Source organism: Pseudochaenichthys georgianus, chromosome 11 (genome assembly GCF_902827115.2).
Source record: "Pseudochaenichthys georgianus chromosome 11, fPseGeo1.2, whole genome shotgun sequence".
Classification (NCBI taxonomy): Eukaryota; Metazoa; Chordata; class Actinopteri; order Perciformes; family Channichthyidae; genus Pseudochaenichthys; species Pseudochaenichthys georgianus.
The window spans coordinates 23,617,193-23,636,295 of record NC_047513.1 but is presented as its reverse complement, the minus strand read 5'-3'; the positions used below and the strand labels follow the sequence as shown (position 1 = coordinate 23,636,295).

General features: G+C 40.0%; 2 protein-coding genes across 3 annotated transcripts in view; one reads left to right on the top strand and one right to left on the bottom strand.

The window, feature by feature from the left end:
- Nucleotides 1-4,958: 4,958 nt before the first annotated feature.
- oxnad1 (oxidoreductase NAD-binding domain containing 1) lies at nucleotides 4,959-14,238 on the top strand. Its single transcript, XM_034094814.2, has 8 exons — nucleotides 4,959-5,111; nucleotides 5,813-5,921; nucleotides 7,079-7,142; nucleotides 7,910-8,013; nucleotides 9,855-9,996; nucleotides 11,512-11,757; nucleotides 12,426-12,534; nucleotides 12,758-14,238. Exons 2-8 carry the CDS (start codon nucleotides 5,815-5,817, stop codon nucleotides 12,913-12,915), a joined length of 930 nt encoding a protein of 309 aa, XP_033950705.1. The 5' UTR covers nucleotides 4,959-5,111; nucleotides 5,813-5,814; the 3' UTR covers nucleotides 12,916-14,238.
- A 30-nt stretch (nucleotides 14,239-14,268) lies between these two features.
- The window catches only part of rftn1a (raftlin, lipid raft linker 1a), a 32,083-nt gene continuing 27,248 nt past the window's right edge, over nucleotides 14,269-19,103 (bottom strand). For both annotated transcript variants that reach the window (XM_034094812.1, XM_034094813.1), the window contains exons 7-10: nucleotides 17,784-17,893; nucleotides 17,204-17,307; nucleotides 16,182-16,257; nucleotides 14,269-15,911 (exon numbers count right to left, since the gene is read on the bottom strand). In XM_034094812.1, the coding sequence (XP_033950703.1) occupies nucleotides 15,501-15,911; nucleotides 16,182-16,257; nucleotides 17,204-17,307; nucleotides 17,784-17,893 (701 nt within the window). In that variant the 3' untranslated portion in view covers nucleotides 14,269-15,500. The remainder of the gene's footprint in view (nucleotides 15,912-16,181; nucleotides 16,258-17,203; nucleotides 17,308-17,783; nucleotides 17,894-19,103) is intronic.

Here is a 19,103-nt window from a genome sequence, read left to right as displayed (position 1 = left end):
TGATGAACTCCAAAGCTATAGAGACAAAGCATTCCTCATGCTGGAGGCTGGTGATGACGAGCTGCAGTTTACTTTCCACTATTCCTTTTGATGGATGGATATTCAAAAAGTTGCTTCATGAAAAAGCGGAAGCCAGTTAAGTCATTGTAACAGTTTAAGTCTGTGTTTGTATCCAAATGAACAAAAGTCCTACTGCATAAAACACAATATAAAATGTTATAATAAAGAACTTTGTCCATGCCCTATCATAAAAAAACAATAAAACACAACACATAGCTATAATGGAAAGCTGCAACGTCTCAGTAATACAAACCTCCTTAAAATAGGAACTTTCTCAAGCAAAGTCCATCCTTCAAACACAATCACATGTTTACAATATACGTATATGCGCCTTGGGCTTTCAGACATTCATATTGTTAAAATGCATCACAACTAGTACAATCTTTCATTTTGAAACGTTCTATTCTTTAAAAGCCACGTGTTTGTTTAAATGGTATCTCCTCTATGACATTATGCTCTTTTTCTTGGTGTTCCTTTGGAATCCCAAGTGGTTTCTGTGTGGATCAGTGTCAACACGAGACCCGGTCTGAGTCTGATCATCGAAACGGAGGAAGACAGATACAGAGAGAGGAGGGAGGAATCAGGGAATGCCTTTTGTCTCGCTCCACTAAAGTTTAGAGTGAAAGTTGATGAAGGAATGTGCGCCGTTTCTCCTTCAGCAGCTGGTGGCCTGCATACCTGGGGGACTCCATCTCCCATCCCAGTCGAAACTCTGCAGAGTCACCCCTCACTCTACCGACATACAGGTAAGAATGAATGCAATGAACACTCAATTACACATTTCAACACATTTCCGCATTGAGAGGACACAGATGATGCTTAATAATAACATCATGGCTGCAGCTAATGTTTATGTTCAATGTCAATTATTCCATTTCTTTTTTATCTGGATCAATATATTGGTCCTAAAAGTTCTAAAACTAGCAAATATATGCCCATAAAGTGTTTCCCAAAGCCCAAGATGATGTATTGTCAAGCCTTGCATAGCAAACCCCCCAAAATGTTATATATGAATATATATAGAATATATATACTCAAGTTTGAGTAGTTTGAGTAGGTCAAAAAAAGCAACGATAACCAAGTTTCTCAAATGAAAGTATTTGCTTTAAGTTTGTTGATGTTTAACCTGAAAAATAAACAATTAAGACAAATGTCTGGACTAAACAGAATCGCAATCTCAGGATGTCTTCTTATCATAACAAGTCTAACTTTTGCATTTCCTCTCTAACTCTCGGTCCCATATCTCAGAATCTGCGTCTCCTTCCACAATCCCCAGGTAGTCTCACTGAAAGTTGATCATTAACTTCAACCAGGCGAGATCGAGAAAAACATCCATGCAAAGATCTTTCAGATACAGTTGCACAATACACCCACAAGACTATATTTCTCATTGAACATGTTCCAGTTTTGTCACAAGGGTTTCCTCAGTGTGACCTTTGAGCATTTGCCCAGTGAGACTGAGAGGCATGTTGAGAATGTGTGTAGAAAGCAAAGTGATGTTGTAGAGAGATATTGACGGAGAGATTGTATAAGGGGATACCCTCCAGCTGTATCCGTTTCTGATTGCATACTCAACGTTTGTTCTCCCAGCTGTGAGGGTGAACCAGCAAAAAGAACAACGACAATGTTACTCTCATGTGCTCAAGATGCTATGAACTGAGTCAATAACAAACATTTGGAGGTGTCAAGGATAATATCACATCATATTTGTCAGTCAATAGTAGATACAAGAACCAAAACTGTAAGATAAGATAAGTCTTTATTGATCCCCGTGGGGAAGTTCAGGTGTCTTAGCAACAGCAAAGGATCATAAAACACATGCAGGATTGGGCAGGTAAGACTACACAAGTGACAATAATAATACAAAAACATTTTAAGACCTAAGTAACAGCATGAAATAAAATGGCAACAAAATTAGGAGCCATTCTGTTAACATATCGACAGATGTGAATAATTATCAATATAACAATAAATATATATAACGTCTATGTGCAAGTGTACACCTGCGAGGCCAAGTAGGTACATATGGTACAAGTCATGTACCAGTGGTGCTGGTTGCAAAACGTTGTAATGAGGGGTCAATCCTTGATTGTGGAGCCTGATGGGTACTAGCACAGTTGTATTCATTGTTTGTAACTGGATATCAGTTATTACCAACATGCAATAGACGTCAATAATTGTTTAAAAATCTCAAAACGGCTGCATCATTTCAGTTGCTATTTACAGGTCAATAAGCTGAGACAAAATTAGAAGCAAGCTAAACCCAAAATGACTCACTGAACAATGCATAAAAACGTATGTTGAGTCAGGTGCGCACACTTCAAAATACGTGCGCCTGTCTACGGTCGTGATTTCCTGTGTGATGACGGTAGTGTGCTTGCATCAAACATGTGCCGTGTGCGTATAAGACTAGTTGGCTAGTAAGTCCTTGGGACATGATAAACCTGAAAATATCTGTCATTGTGCAGCATTGAACAACAGGTTGAGCCGAGGCGTGCTAACCATGGGAAAAGGGGCAGGAAGACAGCCAGTTGGACTGGTAGAGTCAGCTTACAAAAACCTTTCAGAGGAAGTGAGCGGCTACTGTATCTAAGGAGAACAATAAGGTCAGACCTGGTTTACCGGCCTTCTCTCAAAGCACAAACACTAAAGGCCTCTTCAAACACTGGTTACCATGCAGGTCAACAATTGCATGTATTACAGCCAAAAGCTGATGGTTTTAGAGGTCAACAGATAGAAGGAATGGTACCTACTAAACAAATACACTGTTGTCTCTTCCCAATAATTTGGGTGGAGCAGGCCGAGTTATGTGTTGGTGATTGGAAATAGTTACGTTCTATTGCATTGTGTGCTTGATTTAAGGATTGCATTGTTGGGTCGTTTCTTTCTGTTTGATTTGTTGAGTTATTAAACGGTGAGTAAAGGCTCTGAAACTCACCGGAGCCTAACAACAGACACTTACGATGAAACCTTCAGGAATGCAGAAAGGAATCTCAATTTACTGGCAATTTTCATACCACACTAAAGATCACATAAACATGCAGCTATGCACACACAAACACACACACACACATATTTGGTGGACTATTCTTCTTATAAGGAGCCTTATTGATTAGGGTTACACTTAACCTTGACCCACACAATTGGCCCACACAATTGCATGACTTATGTGAAACTGCATTATCCAATATTACCTTTAAACCAAAACTCCCCTAACATAAACTAGTAAGTTACACCTTAACGTTGGAGGCTTGTCATTGTGACTCTTCTATTTTTTTAAAGCTAACATTTCCTTGTTACTGCAGAAGTTAAGAAACAAGCACGAAGGCTTGCATCAAGTACTCAGGCCTCACCTTTTTTGTACTTCCGAAATACCCACATTTAACAACAAACACATTAGAGTAAACCGTTTTAAAGTTAGATAAAGCATTGTCCAATATATAGCATGACAACTAACCATGTTCCAATAAATAGTTAAAGATTTTTATAAATACATGCTGTCGAAAGTGTCTTAAGTAGCCTTTGTCGTCAAATATTTTTTTCAAAAACGACATTATTTAACCAATTTTAGTGCAACCTGGAAACATGCCACCTCATGTTAGTGATTGACCCTCCAACTGAAACTCCTAATTCTTGAATAGATTTAGAGTAGAGTGAGAAACCTTGAACTTGTTATGCTACATTTACTTATTTATGTTCACATAGTTACAGAGCCACACCAGGTGTAAGTTACAAACATTTAACTAATCTACAAACCTGTTTCCCAACAACTAATAGTGAAGCAATATTTTATCAATGACTAAACTTTTATCACATCAAAAAGTGCTCACTATAACATTTAGAATATCAAGCTGGATATAAAAACTGGGCTAAATTAGGAGGGTCTGAGTGCAAGATCTGACCATTTTTACAACTTGTTTACCAGCTTCACCAAAGTACATTAGAATCCTGAGCTGAGTTCTCACATCTTCATCCCAATATAGCAAATTGTTATTTGACCAGCAGATGGAGACAGATTACATCTTGATAATCACTTCAGGGTATCATAAAATACACTTTTCGGAGGGGTTATACATACATGCTAATATTTTAAGCTAACAAGAATGTATTGGTATCAGCCATGGGCGTCACTTGGTTAGAAAAAGTGGTGGGTACAATTTCTCCAGATTTAACACCAGCATAGCAGGAGATACAAGATGTCCATCCCCTGGGTGTTGAACCTCGAGCATGAAAAACCAATGCATAAACCTCTGGACCACCAATGTGTTTTTAAATAATGAACGCCCTATAGGTTTTGTTGTGATTTTGAGTGAATTTGTACCTTTATGTACACGATGAGCACACATTTATGGAGGACAGAACAAGACATAAGTAAAACATAAGTTTGGTAAAGTTGGAAAGTTACTGAGGCTTGAAAAAAAATGTGGCCCAAAAAATAAAATAAATAAAATAAATAAAATAAATAAAATAAATAAAATAAATAAAATAAATAAAATAAATAAAATATAATCTTAAAAACTAACTTGAAAAAAAGATATGATGATATTTAATATGATACTTTTTTTTTAATCAAACAAAAAAAAAGGGATGAAAATAAGAATTAAATACATATTTACATACGGCATCTATTGCACGTCTGTCCGTCCTGGGAGAGGGATCCCTCCTCTGTTGCTCTCCCTGAGGTTTCTCCCATTTTTCCCTTTAAACTGTGGGTTTTCTCCGGAAGTTTATACGATGTGAGAGTCTAAGGACAGAGGGTGTCGTATTGTCATACTGATATTCTGTACAAACTGTGAAGTCCACTGAGACAAATGAGGCAAATTGTAAGAAAGAGTGGGCAGTCTGGTGGTCCATGTTCCAAAAGATGGCGCTACTGCGAAAAACTGAATGCAAAGCGACTCATCTACTAGAAGAAGACGCCAGCTGTAGTACAACCTCAAAGAAGAAGACGAAGAAGAAGAAGACTACTGTATAGTCATGTAACAGTAAGCTTATTATACAAGGTTATAACGAAGATACATATGAATACCATTTGACATCGTCTTATCTCGGTAAGGAAAGCCTCTCTGCCGCTTGTTGTTTCCTATAGAGTTATGTGTCTGTGTGAAAATACGAACCGGCTTCGGAATGCTAACAGATTTAGCATGTGAGCTAACCATCAACCATCAACGAGGGAGGTCAAGCCACACACAAATAAATCACTATTATACCTTTTGGCTTTTTATCAATATGTCACAATTTGTACCTCTTATTCCTGTCATTCTCGTCATATAAAAAACACCAGTTTAGATTATGAAATTGTGAGTAACACTTAAGTCTTTAGTCATCTTACATTTGTCAGTTTAGCTGTATGTACTACCTGACAATGTACAACATTTAAAGGAAGTATTTTTGAACATTGAATAGTAGGCCTACACATACACAGTATAGATCTAATCAACGGTTTACACAGATAGAAATTACAAAAAACAACAACAATCATCTACAACAGAGAAAGGGTCTATTCAAGTAACTTCAATAAGTGAAATAATGAGAAAGCTTTCTGGGCGTTTACCTGATTTGAATACTAGATTATTCTGTGAGTTTGGTGACGTTTTCACACCGCATTGTTCGGGGGTTAAGTTGGATGACAGCTGCTGTAATTTAAAGAGACTTTATTATTGATCATACGAAAATGAACTGAGAATGATTGTGTTTTTTCCAAGTGGGAATTAAAAAGTTTTTGCTAAATTCTCTTCGTCGTCCCTGGTAGAGATGCGAGTCCCCGGGTTCTGGTCCTTCGCAGCCCGGAGCTTCAGCCTCCAGTTTCCCGCCGCCGGGACGCTCTGCTGCCGGCTGCTGGGCCCCAGCCAGGCCACAAGGTGAGTTTACTCTGGAAGGTACCAGCTGTGTTTGTTGGGGCTTTATTGTGTTCTACTACTAAGGCTACTCACTCCTGAAGCACTGGGGACTGACAACAAGGTAGCTATAGTGTGTCTTTATCCAGGAGAATGCTTGTTAGTTATTTTAAAAGTGTGTTTTTACTTAAAGAGTTACTTACTTTAAGGACTATATTGTCAAACATCAGAATCAGAAGTCTTTATGCGTCCCACAGCGGGAACATTTACATTCTTACAGCAAAGGGGACAGTGTAACGGAAAAATAAGTACAAGTAGAGTAAAATATTAATTAAAGAGGCAAGCTTATATTTATAAAATGCAGGGTTCTTACGGTCATTAAAAACCTGGAAAAGTTGTGGAAATTCAAAATGCTAATTCCAGGCCCTGGAAAAGTTATGGAAATGTAACTAAAGTTGCATCAACTATAATTGATATGTTATCTAATCGCCGAAATAGTAATACTATAATGATAATAAATAGTGTATCGTATAGTAATGAAACGTAAAATGGCATTTAACTGACGAGGTACTTTGCTGGTGAGAGATTTTAGTTGCTTTAGCGTGTAGAAGCTAGTAAGCCTACTATTGGATTTGTTTTAGATAGGCACAACATGTTTCATATGCAAACCATTTTCAGTGGTACCGCTGAGAAAGAGTAATTTTTTTGGTCATGGAAAATTAGGTAAAGGTCATGGAAACATCATTGAAAATCATTGGTGAAAAAGTGTATGAACCCTGCAAATTGTAAAAGTAATTAAACATATAGAGGTATTACGATGTATTTTGCTTTTGGATTTTATGTGTTGAGGTTTTAGATATCGTCTACTCAGACATTTGTCTACACCCCATATAGTTAAAAGAAAATAAATTGTATTTTTTAATGCTAAGAGCCCCACAAACAAAAGGCTATTTGCTTTTGTTAAATCAGGGAAACAGCACAAGTGTGAATCATGAAACTAAAACTATCTCCATGGCTAGACACAGCTAGTTGTGAGTTGTAATTTAGGTGCACTGGCCCTTTTAGGTTTGTTGTTGCTCTCTGGCAGAAAGGGCAAAGTCCACTTGCAGTTTTTGAATATCATGTGGCTCTTCACTCACTGTGTAATGTTTGAGGTTAAACTACTTCCTTTGTTTTAAAAGAAACATGTCCTCCAAAAGAAAGATGGACCATCTAGAGAGAACAGCGGGCAACAACAGACAAAATGTAAGTTCATATTTATTTTTATTTTTTGGATTAATATACACTATCTTTTACTTGTGCCACTTTTTAGCAGTAACATTTGAAGAGAAATCCCATCCTAGGTTTATAGGAAGCCAAATTCTTACCATCACTGTACCATCCTTGAAAAACACAATTTCTTGAGTTTTGACACTCAAAAACTGCCCCCCACACACTGGACGCTGCACTAGGTCAGAAACCAGAGGAGACTGTGAAGTCCACCGCAGATGGACCACTTTTGGTCAAAATGTCCTCTCCGTTAAAGGCAGCTCTTTCTGGAATAGCCTCCCAACTGAGATACGGGATTGTCCCTCTCTCAATAGCTTTAAAGGTCAACTCAAAGAATGGTTGAGAAACAAACAAACGTGCAATCACCGCTAAATGCACTTTAACACAGGGGTATCTCCTCTTGCACTTTATGTAGCACTTCTCTTCTCTTGCACCTTATATGTCGTAGCTGCTATATTGTATTACCATGTCATAAATACTTGTGTATGCTGCTCTTGCTCTTTTGCACTTTTTGCATATCATGTATTTTGTTTTTGCTATGTTTGTAAAATGTAATTTTCTTAAATGGTTTATGTGAGGGACTGCGGATGGAAATGAGCTCAAAGCTAAATCTGGCACTGTTACGCTTGACACATTTGAATGTTTTAAGTGTTCATTACTGTGCATTGTCCCTGCCAAATAAACGATTAAATAAAAATAAAATAAATAAACTCTGCTCTGTTCCTGTGTGTTGCCTTACTTAGGCTCTGTATCCTGCTGAAGTACGTGGCATCATTAACGAGTCGGAGACGGTGAAACGTTTGAGAATAGCTGTTCCCCCAGACTTCAGCTTCAAAGCAGGACAGTGGTGAGTAGACTCGAGAGAAAATGTATGTTTTAAAAGAAAATACAGTTATATCAGGTCATCAGACTATTATTTTTCCATAGAACAGTACCATATTACCACATGCACCTTCACCTTCACACTATATTTAGAAAAATATCATTAATGATACTTTCAAGCGACACATGCTCGATGATCTACATAAGCCTCTGTTATCCGAGTCTCTGTTCACTTCAAATCAGAATCTAAATTCAAACCAAAATTTTAAAAACGTTATGAAACATCCTTCTGGATTTTGCCTGTAGCGCTCATGGTAACCACAAGGTGGCGGCATTTTGTTGGATCAGTCCTTCCAAAACTTTTACAGTTAATAGGAATTTGCAATTCTACATGACAGCATGCCTGTAAACCAGTTCTAGGTCACTGTTTATAAGAGAAATGTGTTTTCAGGATATATATTTCATCAGCTAAAGGAAGGATGAAAGTTCATGAATTATTTAAAGCTTTAACTCAAATAAGCAACCAAATAGTTGGGGACTTAATTAACAAGTTAGCTCATAAATATACTGTATGTAGGTAATAATTTATGCACTGTATGCACTTGAAAGATAGTTGAGGCACAGTGTCTTGTTTTTGACTTCTGCAAAACATTTGAAAATGGTTTAGTTTTCAAGATAATCTTCATTGACTCTCATTATCCCTAATAGCAAGTTAAGTACTTCATGTTGAAGGCATAGCTTTGTCTTGTCAGTCAGTGTTGTCAATGTTAATTAGGACCCTCCACAAGCAGTATATGTGCATGAGCCCATACTGTAGGTGGGCGGTGGTGAGACATTAAACCAGCAGCCAGTTGCTCCGTAGCGACTCATAAGAAATGTTAAAGTATGGAAATCATTTCAATGTTTCTGAGGAAAAGAGACTGTTTAGTTGCTCGTCTCCAGGTGGGAGAGGAGGAGGATGAGGAGGTGGGTGGAACATATGTGTGCGGCAGATCCATATTTATGATGCCTCCGAGGGCTGTGGAGTCTCTCTCTCATGCGTAACAGTGGCTCTTTGTGTTGTTGGAACATTAGACTGTTAAGCATTGCTGTTTTCCTCTGGGGGTGGAGAACAGCAATGCTGACCGCTCGCTGACGGACAGATGCGACCACGTTGTGCGAGAGACTGGGACGCTTCATTTTGAAAAGACTAAAAGGCAACTCTGCATCTGGTCTGGTTTTGTTCTGCTTTGGTTTCTGAAACACGCTGCCCTCTTCACTGAGGTCAAAGGGCACCACCTTAACTTCATTCACACTTTGACCCTCAGTCCAACGTGTTTTCTACTCTTCAATTAACCTTTGTAATAATCTGAAAAGTCAGCTATATTTCCGATAAGAATGTCTTTGTCCGGGAACACAAACATTAGAAAAATGGCTGAAATAAAACAATTGATGTTATGTTCCAAGATAAGATAAGATTGACCTTTATTGATCCCTGTAGGGAAATGTAGGTGTCTGAAACAGAATAAGACAGACAGACAGATAGTAGACATGGGATAATAAGAATATAAAAATAAATATGATTAAGATTAAACATGTAGTAACAGTGTGAATAGAAATAATAAAAATGACACAAGTTAAAATCTGAACAGTTGAATGAACAAATATACAGATTTTTTATGTATTAAGGTTAAATATACAGTATATACATTTCACTTTAACAGCTATGACTGTATCTACTGTACTGCATTACATCATGTACCACACATTGTCAGACTCACACGGAACACATGGTTTTAGTCTATACGTGGATAAGCATGTGTTTAAACAGCCTATTATGGAACAAGTGGGTGGATTCATGTGTGTGTTTTGTGGTGGTATGTGCAGGGTGGATCTCTTCATCCCCGGCGTGGAGAAGGTGGGAGGTTTCTCCATGTGCTCCGGCCCGGGTCTGCTGCAGAGGGAGGGCATCGTGGAGCTGGCCGTCAAATACGCTAAGCACCCCCCCGCCCACTGGATCCACACCATGGTGAGTGGGCAGAAAGCAGGATATGATATTGTGTATCAGAAATAGAGTGGTCATTATCCAGGGAAAAGATTGCTTCCTATAAGTTGAAATATTTCAGTAAAGTGCATTTGGTCAGATTGCTATCTAATGGTTTGGAAGATTATTTTGTGTAAGCATGAGGGAGAAAGTGTCAAAGTGAAATGCAGAAGAGAAGGAGTGGAGCCATCAGGGTGTTTGGAAATGCTACGAATGTTATAGAGTTGCGAAATGAAGACTCCAGCCACACATTCGCAGCACTGGTATTTCTAAAAATGTGATTTTTGTAAAGGATAATGTCAGAGGATTTAATTTGACTGACGTGCAGAAGCAATCGGCCGGTTCTAAAAAGTTCCATTTAAAAACTTGCAATACTCTCCCAATTGTCCATTTAATCACATAAATCATAATCAGCTTCATCCTTTTTGTCGAGGTGCTGCGTAACAGCTGTGGGTTACTTAAAGCGAGTCAGCGAATTTGAAAACTGCCTGCGTAGAAGTTCAGAAGAATAATAGTATGGCTACAAACGTAATAATAATAATAATTCCTTATATTTATTATAGCGCTTTTCCAGATGCTCAAAGCGCTTCACAAATACACATTACACATATCATATACATGCAATGGTCATGTACTGTGGACAATACCCACAGGAGCAAGTTCAGGTGAAGTGTCTTGCCCAAGGACACAACGGCTTTACAGACGTAAGAACGATGGTGAATAAACGAGGTAAATAAAGGTTGTGTGAATACATAGATAAAAGGAATACAGATATAGAAGCATCCTTTGTGCTTAACTGTAGTAGTGTGAACTTGAACAATGCGCTTTCCTACATTCTGCCTGTTTGTTTGCAGCTTTTGTGTTTGATGACGGGACTAATAAATAGCTTTGAGCTTCTTCGCCTCGTGTTAATAAGTCTCAGAAAGCGAAGTGATGTGTTTGAGCATCCTGAGCTCTCTGCTCCGGGACTGTTTGATACTGCGCTTCGGCTCCTCTCAGTGAGCAGGGATAGTGTAGGGACCACAGCAGCAGATTAAGAATGCAAGCTGTGTGTGTGTGTGTGTGTGTGTGTGTGTGTGTGTGTGTGTGTGTGTGTGTGTGTGTGTGTGTGTGTGTGTGTGTGTGTGTGTGTGTGTGTGTGTGTGTGTGTGTGTGTGTGTGTGTGTGTGTGTGTGTGTGTGTGTGTGTGTGTGTGTGTGTGTGTTCACAAAAGCAGATGAAGGCGTATTTACTGCTCTTTTTGACTTCAAAGAGCTTTCTCTGCGCCACTTGTGAAATCTCTCTTCCCCACACTCAGCTGAGGCTTGTTGTGTGTTTGCACGCTGAACTGAAAGTGTCTGTTTCCTGAGGCCTGTGTTTGGTGTAGGTGAAGCGATGCTGTATTTATTTATGTCAAAAGGTGTATTTCAGCTGCTGGGAAAGAGACAACAAGTCAACACAGTCTGCTGCTCTCTCCTCATCAGCCTCTCTTCACCCCCCCCCCCCCCCCCCCCCCCCCAGTGTACAGTGGGCTCCCAGGTTGCCATGCGTGTCGGCGGGGACTTCTTCTTCGACCCCTCGCCCTCTGACCCCTCTGTTGATTTGCTGCTGGTGGCGGGCGGTGTGGGGATCAACCCCTTGTACTCCATCCTGCTGCACACCTCAGATCTGCTGCATCGCAACCAGGCCTCAGGGGGGCGGGACTTAAACATAGGCTCCGCCCACCTCTGCTACAGCGCCAAGAACACCCAGGAGCTGCTCTTCAAGGTGTGTTGGTTTTCACTGTTGGAATTAAGTCTAGGTGACATGGCTATTATAATATAATATATTATATTTAAACCTATGCAGGAAGTATTCTCTTGATTTAAATACTGTTTGATTTAACTCTATGATGCATATGGTTATACAAGTGGGATCATCCTATCAAACGTAGCTGAATTTAAAGGGGAACACAGCTGTTTATGATATATAAGTATGCTAGTTTTTTAAGTTTGATTTCACACAATATATATATTCTGTTTCATCTGAAATACAGTCTTCGGGCAGTATTTTATTTGTTTTAATGGTTTGTTATATTTATTATTTAGTATCTATATTTTGTGTCTGTGAGAGGGAGAGATCAAGAGAAGAAAACGCAAAGCAACCTTTATGCCGGCAGCTTTAAAAATGTGTTTGTGATGTTTGCAATATGCAATATGCTCACTAACTATATCTCAAGTAGAACAATTTGCAGTTGTATCAATATACTACCTATTCCTAGTTATATTACTAATATTCCGAATATATTGCAGAGTAATTTGAGGATTTCTTTTTAAGCTTTCGGTATAGCTAGACAAACACAACAGTGTCTAAGCGTTTGTCTTGTACACACGAGCAGGTGTGCCCAGTATGCATTATATAAGAGAAACTCTACCTACGACCTGTGTTGTTCCCAGAGCTCCATCATCGCTGCGTGTCTGGAGTTCCCCGACAAGCTCTCCTGTGACCTCCACGTCACGCAGCAGATCACAGATGTTGACTCACACCTCCAGCCTTTTATCAACTGTAAGTAATGCTCGAACCGCACATATCTACACGCATATCTTTTATTTGTTAGCAGGGATGATTTACTGACTGTCACGTTCTACCACAGTTTCTCTCTGTTGATGAATCTGTCCTTCATGTAGAACGACTCTATCAAAGCTGCACATGGCAGACGAGAGAGGACTAGGTGCCGCCGCCGCGCCGAGCATTGATTCATTGTTTGACTTTCCTTGTCTCTCCTCAGGTGGGAGAATCACAGAGGAGGAGCTGCGTTCTCATGTGGACCTGCAGAGGACTTTGTGCTTCCTGTGTGGACCCCCGCCCATGATAGAAACACTTTCCAAAACCCTCCTAGACTTCGGACTCCCGAAAGACAGAATCCTCTTTGAGAAGTGGTGGTAGAACCCTTTGCAATCTTCAGGGGGAGGATATTGCGTGTGTGTCGAGAATGAAAACATTTATGAGCGCCGGAGGAAATTCACTCACGGATCCCGAGCTACCTCAACCTGTGCCTGATCTGCTTTACCACTGGGACCACCCACTATGCAACTACAAGCTGACTCACAAACACAATGAGTTTTATTTCCTATCATCGACAAAAGAGGACTGACTAACAGACTGTAAAATCTCTACTTTGGTGTCTAGAAAAGCTCACTGTTTTGCTGAATATTCTAACAACAAAGACACACTGTCACACAGCTGTTACACATCTTCATATCTGATCTCATTTCCAGCCTATAATTGCTTGACTGAGGTTCTACTTGAATAGATTATAATGTTTAGTCTGACTGACCCAAATTGTTCACATTAATGTTAAGGCAACAATTTATTTATTCGAGCAAGTCATGGAACAATAATTTAAGAAAAAGACAGATGAAGCTTCACACACACACACACACACAGGTTTGGTGCCCAGGACACTGGCAACTCCACAGCTACTAGTCCACGCACTTTTAATTTTTTCGACCGGCCGGGCGGGACTTGAACCGGCGACCTTCAGTTTCCAAGCCAAGATACCTACAGACTGAGCTGCATAGCCAAAAGAGTCTTTTTTTTTTTTAGGCAGACAAACTGTATGCATATTTAATTCACAATCTTATGTCTCTTGCCAATTCATTAAATAAGCGCCATACCCATACAGATGTCTTCAAAGTCTCTATGGTAAAGAGGGTTAGTGCAATCTGTTATTTTACACTTTACATACGTGTTGGAAAGACTGATTTATCTCTATCTATTTTATCATGTGTTTAAGTAGTGTTATGGTTTATATATAACTCGGAGCTATTTATTTGCAGAGCTGTTTGGCTGATGACTTTGACTGCATTGGAGTGTTGTTTTTCACATTTTACCCACATGCTAACTTCAGTGTATTTTTAGTGTTTCAAGAAAAGCAACAATTTCCCACGTATTGGCACGTGCCCCTGCATGTTTTACTCCATCACACACCCTTGCATGCAGACAGTGTGCCAATCTCACATACATTGTAACTCAATCACACACATCTACGTAGCCATAAATGGTTCTGGTCCCAGGGTGCAGTGCGTCTCCCATGGTGCACTGTAATAGAAGCTCCAGGTGGTCTCTGATTGGCTTGGATCACTGAACATCCCTCAGAGAGCTTCTTGTCGGCCCTTTTGAGTGGTTTTTTGCTTTTCTTCCTCGTAGGAAGAACACAGTTTATGCCGGTAACGTGAGATTTAGAGGAAATAAAGGAAATTGAGTCAATCTGTTTTCAAACACTTTATTGACCTCCACTTTTATATAAAGACTCACATGTACTGAGACACGACACAGGTGGTCCAGGAAATAATAAATAAATAGTTGATTGTTAATTTACACGTTTTTCAAAGAAGGAAAAGGTCAGTTTTCTTGAATTACAAAAGGCTTGTTTCCTTTCATCTTGTGGTCTAATCAAGTAAACTCATTTATGGTCTGTCTTCCAGCATTTAAAAAAGTTGGAAAGCAATTTCCCTGTTACTCTGGAAAATAAACAGACCGACAACTAATCAGTCTTCATAGGAACAGCTTTCTAAAGAAGAAACGGTGTGTTCTGTAAACTATTAGATCACAGCTTCAGATAAGAGATGTGATTTCTATTTAGGTGGTGAGCAGAAAAGCTTTTAACATCATTGTATTGAGGTGAGGAAAGCTCAGAGATAGTTATCCCAAAATCAGGCCAGAGAAAACTAGATTCCAGTGACAGAATACGTTTTTGTAATTATTTTTGAACTCACTAAACATTATTGTTTCGACCAAACACCATTTACATTTTGGAGAAGAGTCCGGCCGATACAGAGAATTGTAAAAGTCTGATAATTATGAAATTGGTCGATATTTGAATATAAAGTTGTGGTGAAGATACTTCATCGAGTGAAATATTTTAGAATTGAATAATAGACTTACTGTTGACGAAACTACAGTATGTCTTGAAGAAAAAGTCTGCAATTTCGTAGTTATTTACTTAGGCCGGTATAGATACAAATCTATAATAAGCTAAATTTGATGCATCAGTCGTGCTCCAACCGTGTACTTCATACTCTGTCGACTTGTCCCTTTCTTGTTTCTATCTTTAATTATATACTCCATATATAAAAATACAGCGAGCCCAGTGAAACTCCCTTTTTAACGTTCCTATTACAAGAAAAGTATTAAAATACAACAAGAGAATTCAGGCGTGGACTGGAGGTGGTTCTCTATCAGCCTTGCACAGATTCATTTCATATAATCAAACACATCAAATAGCAACAGTGACCCAAAGCAGAGAAGAACGCACAACACTTTCCCAAATCTGGGATCTACAACCTCAAAGACTCAACAGTGCAGGTAACAGCACATCAGGACCAGGAACAGTATGACTACATCTGGGTTGTCAGGGGAACAAAAAGAAACTCCAGACGAACAAAAAGTTATTTTAAAAAGGCATTGTTTTTGATCCTATAAACAGGCTTCAGCTCCCCCCCCCCCGCGCCTGCTTTGTGCCCAATGTGTCAACAGACGCCTGAAAACAGCTGCTGCTTGATCCTCTCCTCTGTCTTCCCCTCCTCCTTGACCCCCCCGACACTTCTCCGGCACACATCTGTCCATCTCACCGACTCCTCCAGCTCGGACAGCTTGATCTCGTCCACGTCGGTTTCCTCTTCCTCGACAGAAGCCCTGCTCCCCGATAAGAACCAGAAGCCCCTTTGATGGTGTGTATCCTCTTCACTCTCCTTTCCACCTTCGCTCCTTACGCTGCCCCTGCTCTTCCTCCCCTCTTCTTCTTCTTCCTCCTCTTCCTTTGAGTTCCTCCTCAACCTGTCCATCTCCGTCTCCATCAGAGGGGACATGTTCTCCCTCTCCTCTTCCGTTTCCCCGGTAGTTTTCTTCTTCGCCTTGCTGCGACCCCTGAGGTTGCGCATCTGAAACCAGAGAGATGTGTTTGAAACAGCTTTGACACCTGCCAAACCACAACAAAGCCTCTCTCATTGATGCCTCTTTCCTGTACTGTTTGAGGTCATATCTTCGCCTATTATTAGACATTTATACTGAGTGTTTTTATTTGCTGTATGTCTTGTATTTAGTAACAACTTTTTAATGGCACCTTGTGTGACATGAAGCCTGTATCCCAAAGGCAGAACAGACACAAGCGACAGATTTGAGGCGGAGATGGAAGACAATGGGGAACAAACCTTGAAGTCTTTTCTCTTGCGCTGCAGAACGGGTCTCTGAAGGAAGAGGATTTGCTTGGTCGACAAACTCCCGTCACTGCAGAAAGAAAAGAAACAGCACTTTTATTATTACTTGTACCTGTTTTTGTTATAATCTGTCACTTTTGAAATCCAGGTTCTGTTTGCTGCTGTTCGGAAAGTGACAGGTTACAAGACAACAGCACGTCAGCGACAGCGCTTTGGTTCGCAGCAGCGGCAGATATTAAAAGCGGTTTCATGTCGAGACGAGCATATGATCTTTATTTGTCAGATCTTAAACCATCTGTTCTAATCCCAAAAACAACCAGACAGACAGAGTCTAAGACATCAGACTGTGAAATCAACAAAGCACTAATTAGTCCTTAGTTGTGTGAATATATAGAGAAAGTAAAGGACAGGTGTGTTTAAGGTTGTTAAAGTGGAATCTTTCAGAGGTCCTTTCTTCAGTAAATGCAAATATACAGCACAAACCTAAGAATCCTAGTTTGTAAGTAGTAGCAGCACAACATAGAAATGTGGTCCCTCTAACTGGTCCATTATATATGACATGAAGTAATTAGCTAAATGTGTAAGCAGCATGCTTGAGATGTTTAATGGGAGAGGACAGAAGAAAAACCTTTTTGGACTTATGTATTTTCTTTTTGGTGAAAAGTTGGCGCTTTTTAACATTTCTTGAAATGTTTAGAGGGAACTATAAATATTTAATGGAGTAACTCTGAATCTGAAATGTGTCCCAAATACACTTTTTGCTTTGTGTAAGATGTCTGAATCCCAAAAGTTTGAAAAAAACTGGTTTAGTGCCGTAAAATGTGTTGAACTTCAACAAATGTGTATTATTATCCATGATCCTAAAAGTGACTAGAATTCTAAGCTGTCAAATAAATGTAGAGGAGTAGAGACTACAATGTGTACCTCTTAAATGTACCAGTGCTTCAAAATTGTACTTAAATACAGTACTTGAGTAAATACTTTCCACCAGGGTGGGGTGTGGTGTGGTTCTGTACCTGTTGGTCTTCACAATGGGTGTGGGTAACACACACATCAGCCTCCATCCATAGGGAGCCAGAGACTGGAGTAGGGGGATGTAGTCTGTCTTCACCACAACTCCCTGGACATGAGAGACAGAAAACACTGAGGAAAAGGCATTGACACACACACACACACACACACACACACACACACACACACACACACACACACACACACACACACACACACACACACACACACACACACACACACACACACACACACACACACACACACACACACACACACACACACACACACACACACACACACACACACACACCCACACACACACACACACACACACACACACACACACACACACACACACACACACACACACACACACACACACACACACACACACACACACACACACACACACACACACACACACACACACACACACACACACACACAATTTTAACTCAGCCGTAAGCTCACTTGCTACATTCCTTCATCTCCACTCTTTCAAGTAATGCTTGACAGAAAACAGCCTTCAGTCACAAAGGATTCCTCAAAGTGCACAGAGTATTAAAAACTCAAAAGACCCACATCAACAATGGTCCACTGCTCCACCACGATGGCGTCGTAGGAGGTGTGTGTGGCGTCCTCCGCGGAGCTCTGGAAGATGAACACACTGTCCACTGATGAAACGCCATTGTCTGGAGAAACGGGACAGGGTCAGATGAAGAGGGGAGGATGTATGCGAGTCAGACGGGAGTTACAAGCTCATCTCCCCTCTCCAATCTCTCACTATTGATCCCCCTGTTCCCTCTGGCTTAAGCCTACTTATTCCATGGGTGACTGAACAGTGACTTATGGCATAAGCCGAGGACTTAACTCACGTCGCTCCATGGATATCATCCATACCCTGCAGTTGGAGCGGAGGCTACAGCCCAAGATGCTCCTTAATCTTGTCAATGCTGTGAAAGGTGAGGCGGTGTGGTGAAAGTTACGTTTGAGCTGCAACCATCCATATGTTTATTTGATAAGTGAATGTGTTTAAGAGTAACTACACCCATCTAAGACTAAGACAGTCCAACAAAAAGGTGTTAAAGGTCACCTATCATGCTATTTTTAGGCAATAGCATAGGTCTCAGATATATAAAAAACATGTCTATGAAGTGTTTTGCTCAACATACCAAACAGATCACCCATTCTAGCCATGCCTCATATCCCTCTATTTCACTTCCTGTTTCAAAAGTGCTGATTTGGGGTATAAAGCTTTAAGAAAAAAACATATTGATGACAAAAATAAAAGGAGGAGGAGGGCGCTGAGCTCATGCTGGAGATTCTACCGGCAGATACTGCGGTGATGAAACGCCATATCATGGATTATCAAGGATTATTTCTGAAACAGTATGGAGCTCAAAGGATTTCTCTATTGCCAAATCTGGATCAACTCCGTTGTAGCCCCGTTTTTTGGAGATTTGGGTACGGAGGAAAGGAGAGGGTTTTATTTTTTGACACTGTGTGAGTTCCCCGACACACCGGGGACACATATTTATGTATAAAAGACATGAAAAAGTGATTTTGCATGATAGGTCCCCTTTAACATGAACACCCCCACAAATCGTAACAAGATGTGCTAAAACTCAAATGTGATGTCATTAAATATAGAGTCTGAAACTGCTCCATAGACTTCATAATACATCAGGGAATAATGTATGTTATGCCCTGAGAATACCAAGGGGAGTATGCTGATTAAATTGGGACAATTCAAGTTTTAGAACCGGGAACAATGGAAAAAGGCTCTTTTGGGTAAAAAGAAAAAACTCTGTGGAAACTGAAATCAGCCTCTCATTCATTGGCTACAGAGCAGCTCTTTCCCTGGGCTATGGAAATAAAACATTACAATTCTTAATTCATGTG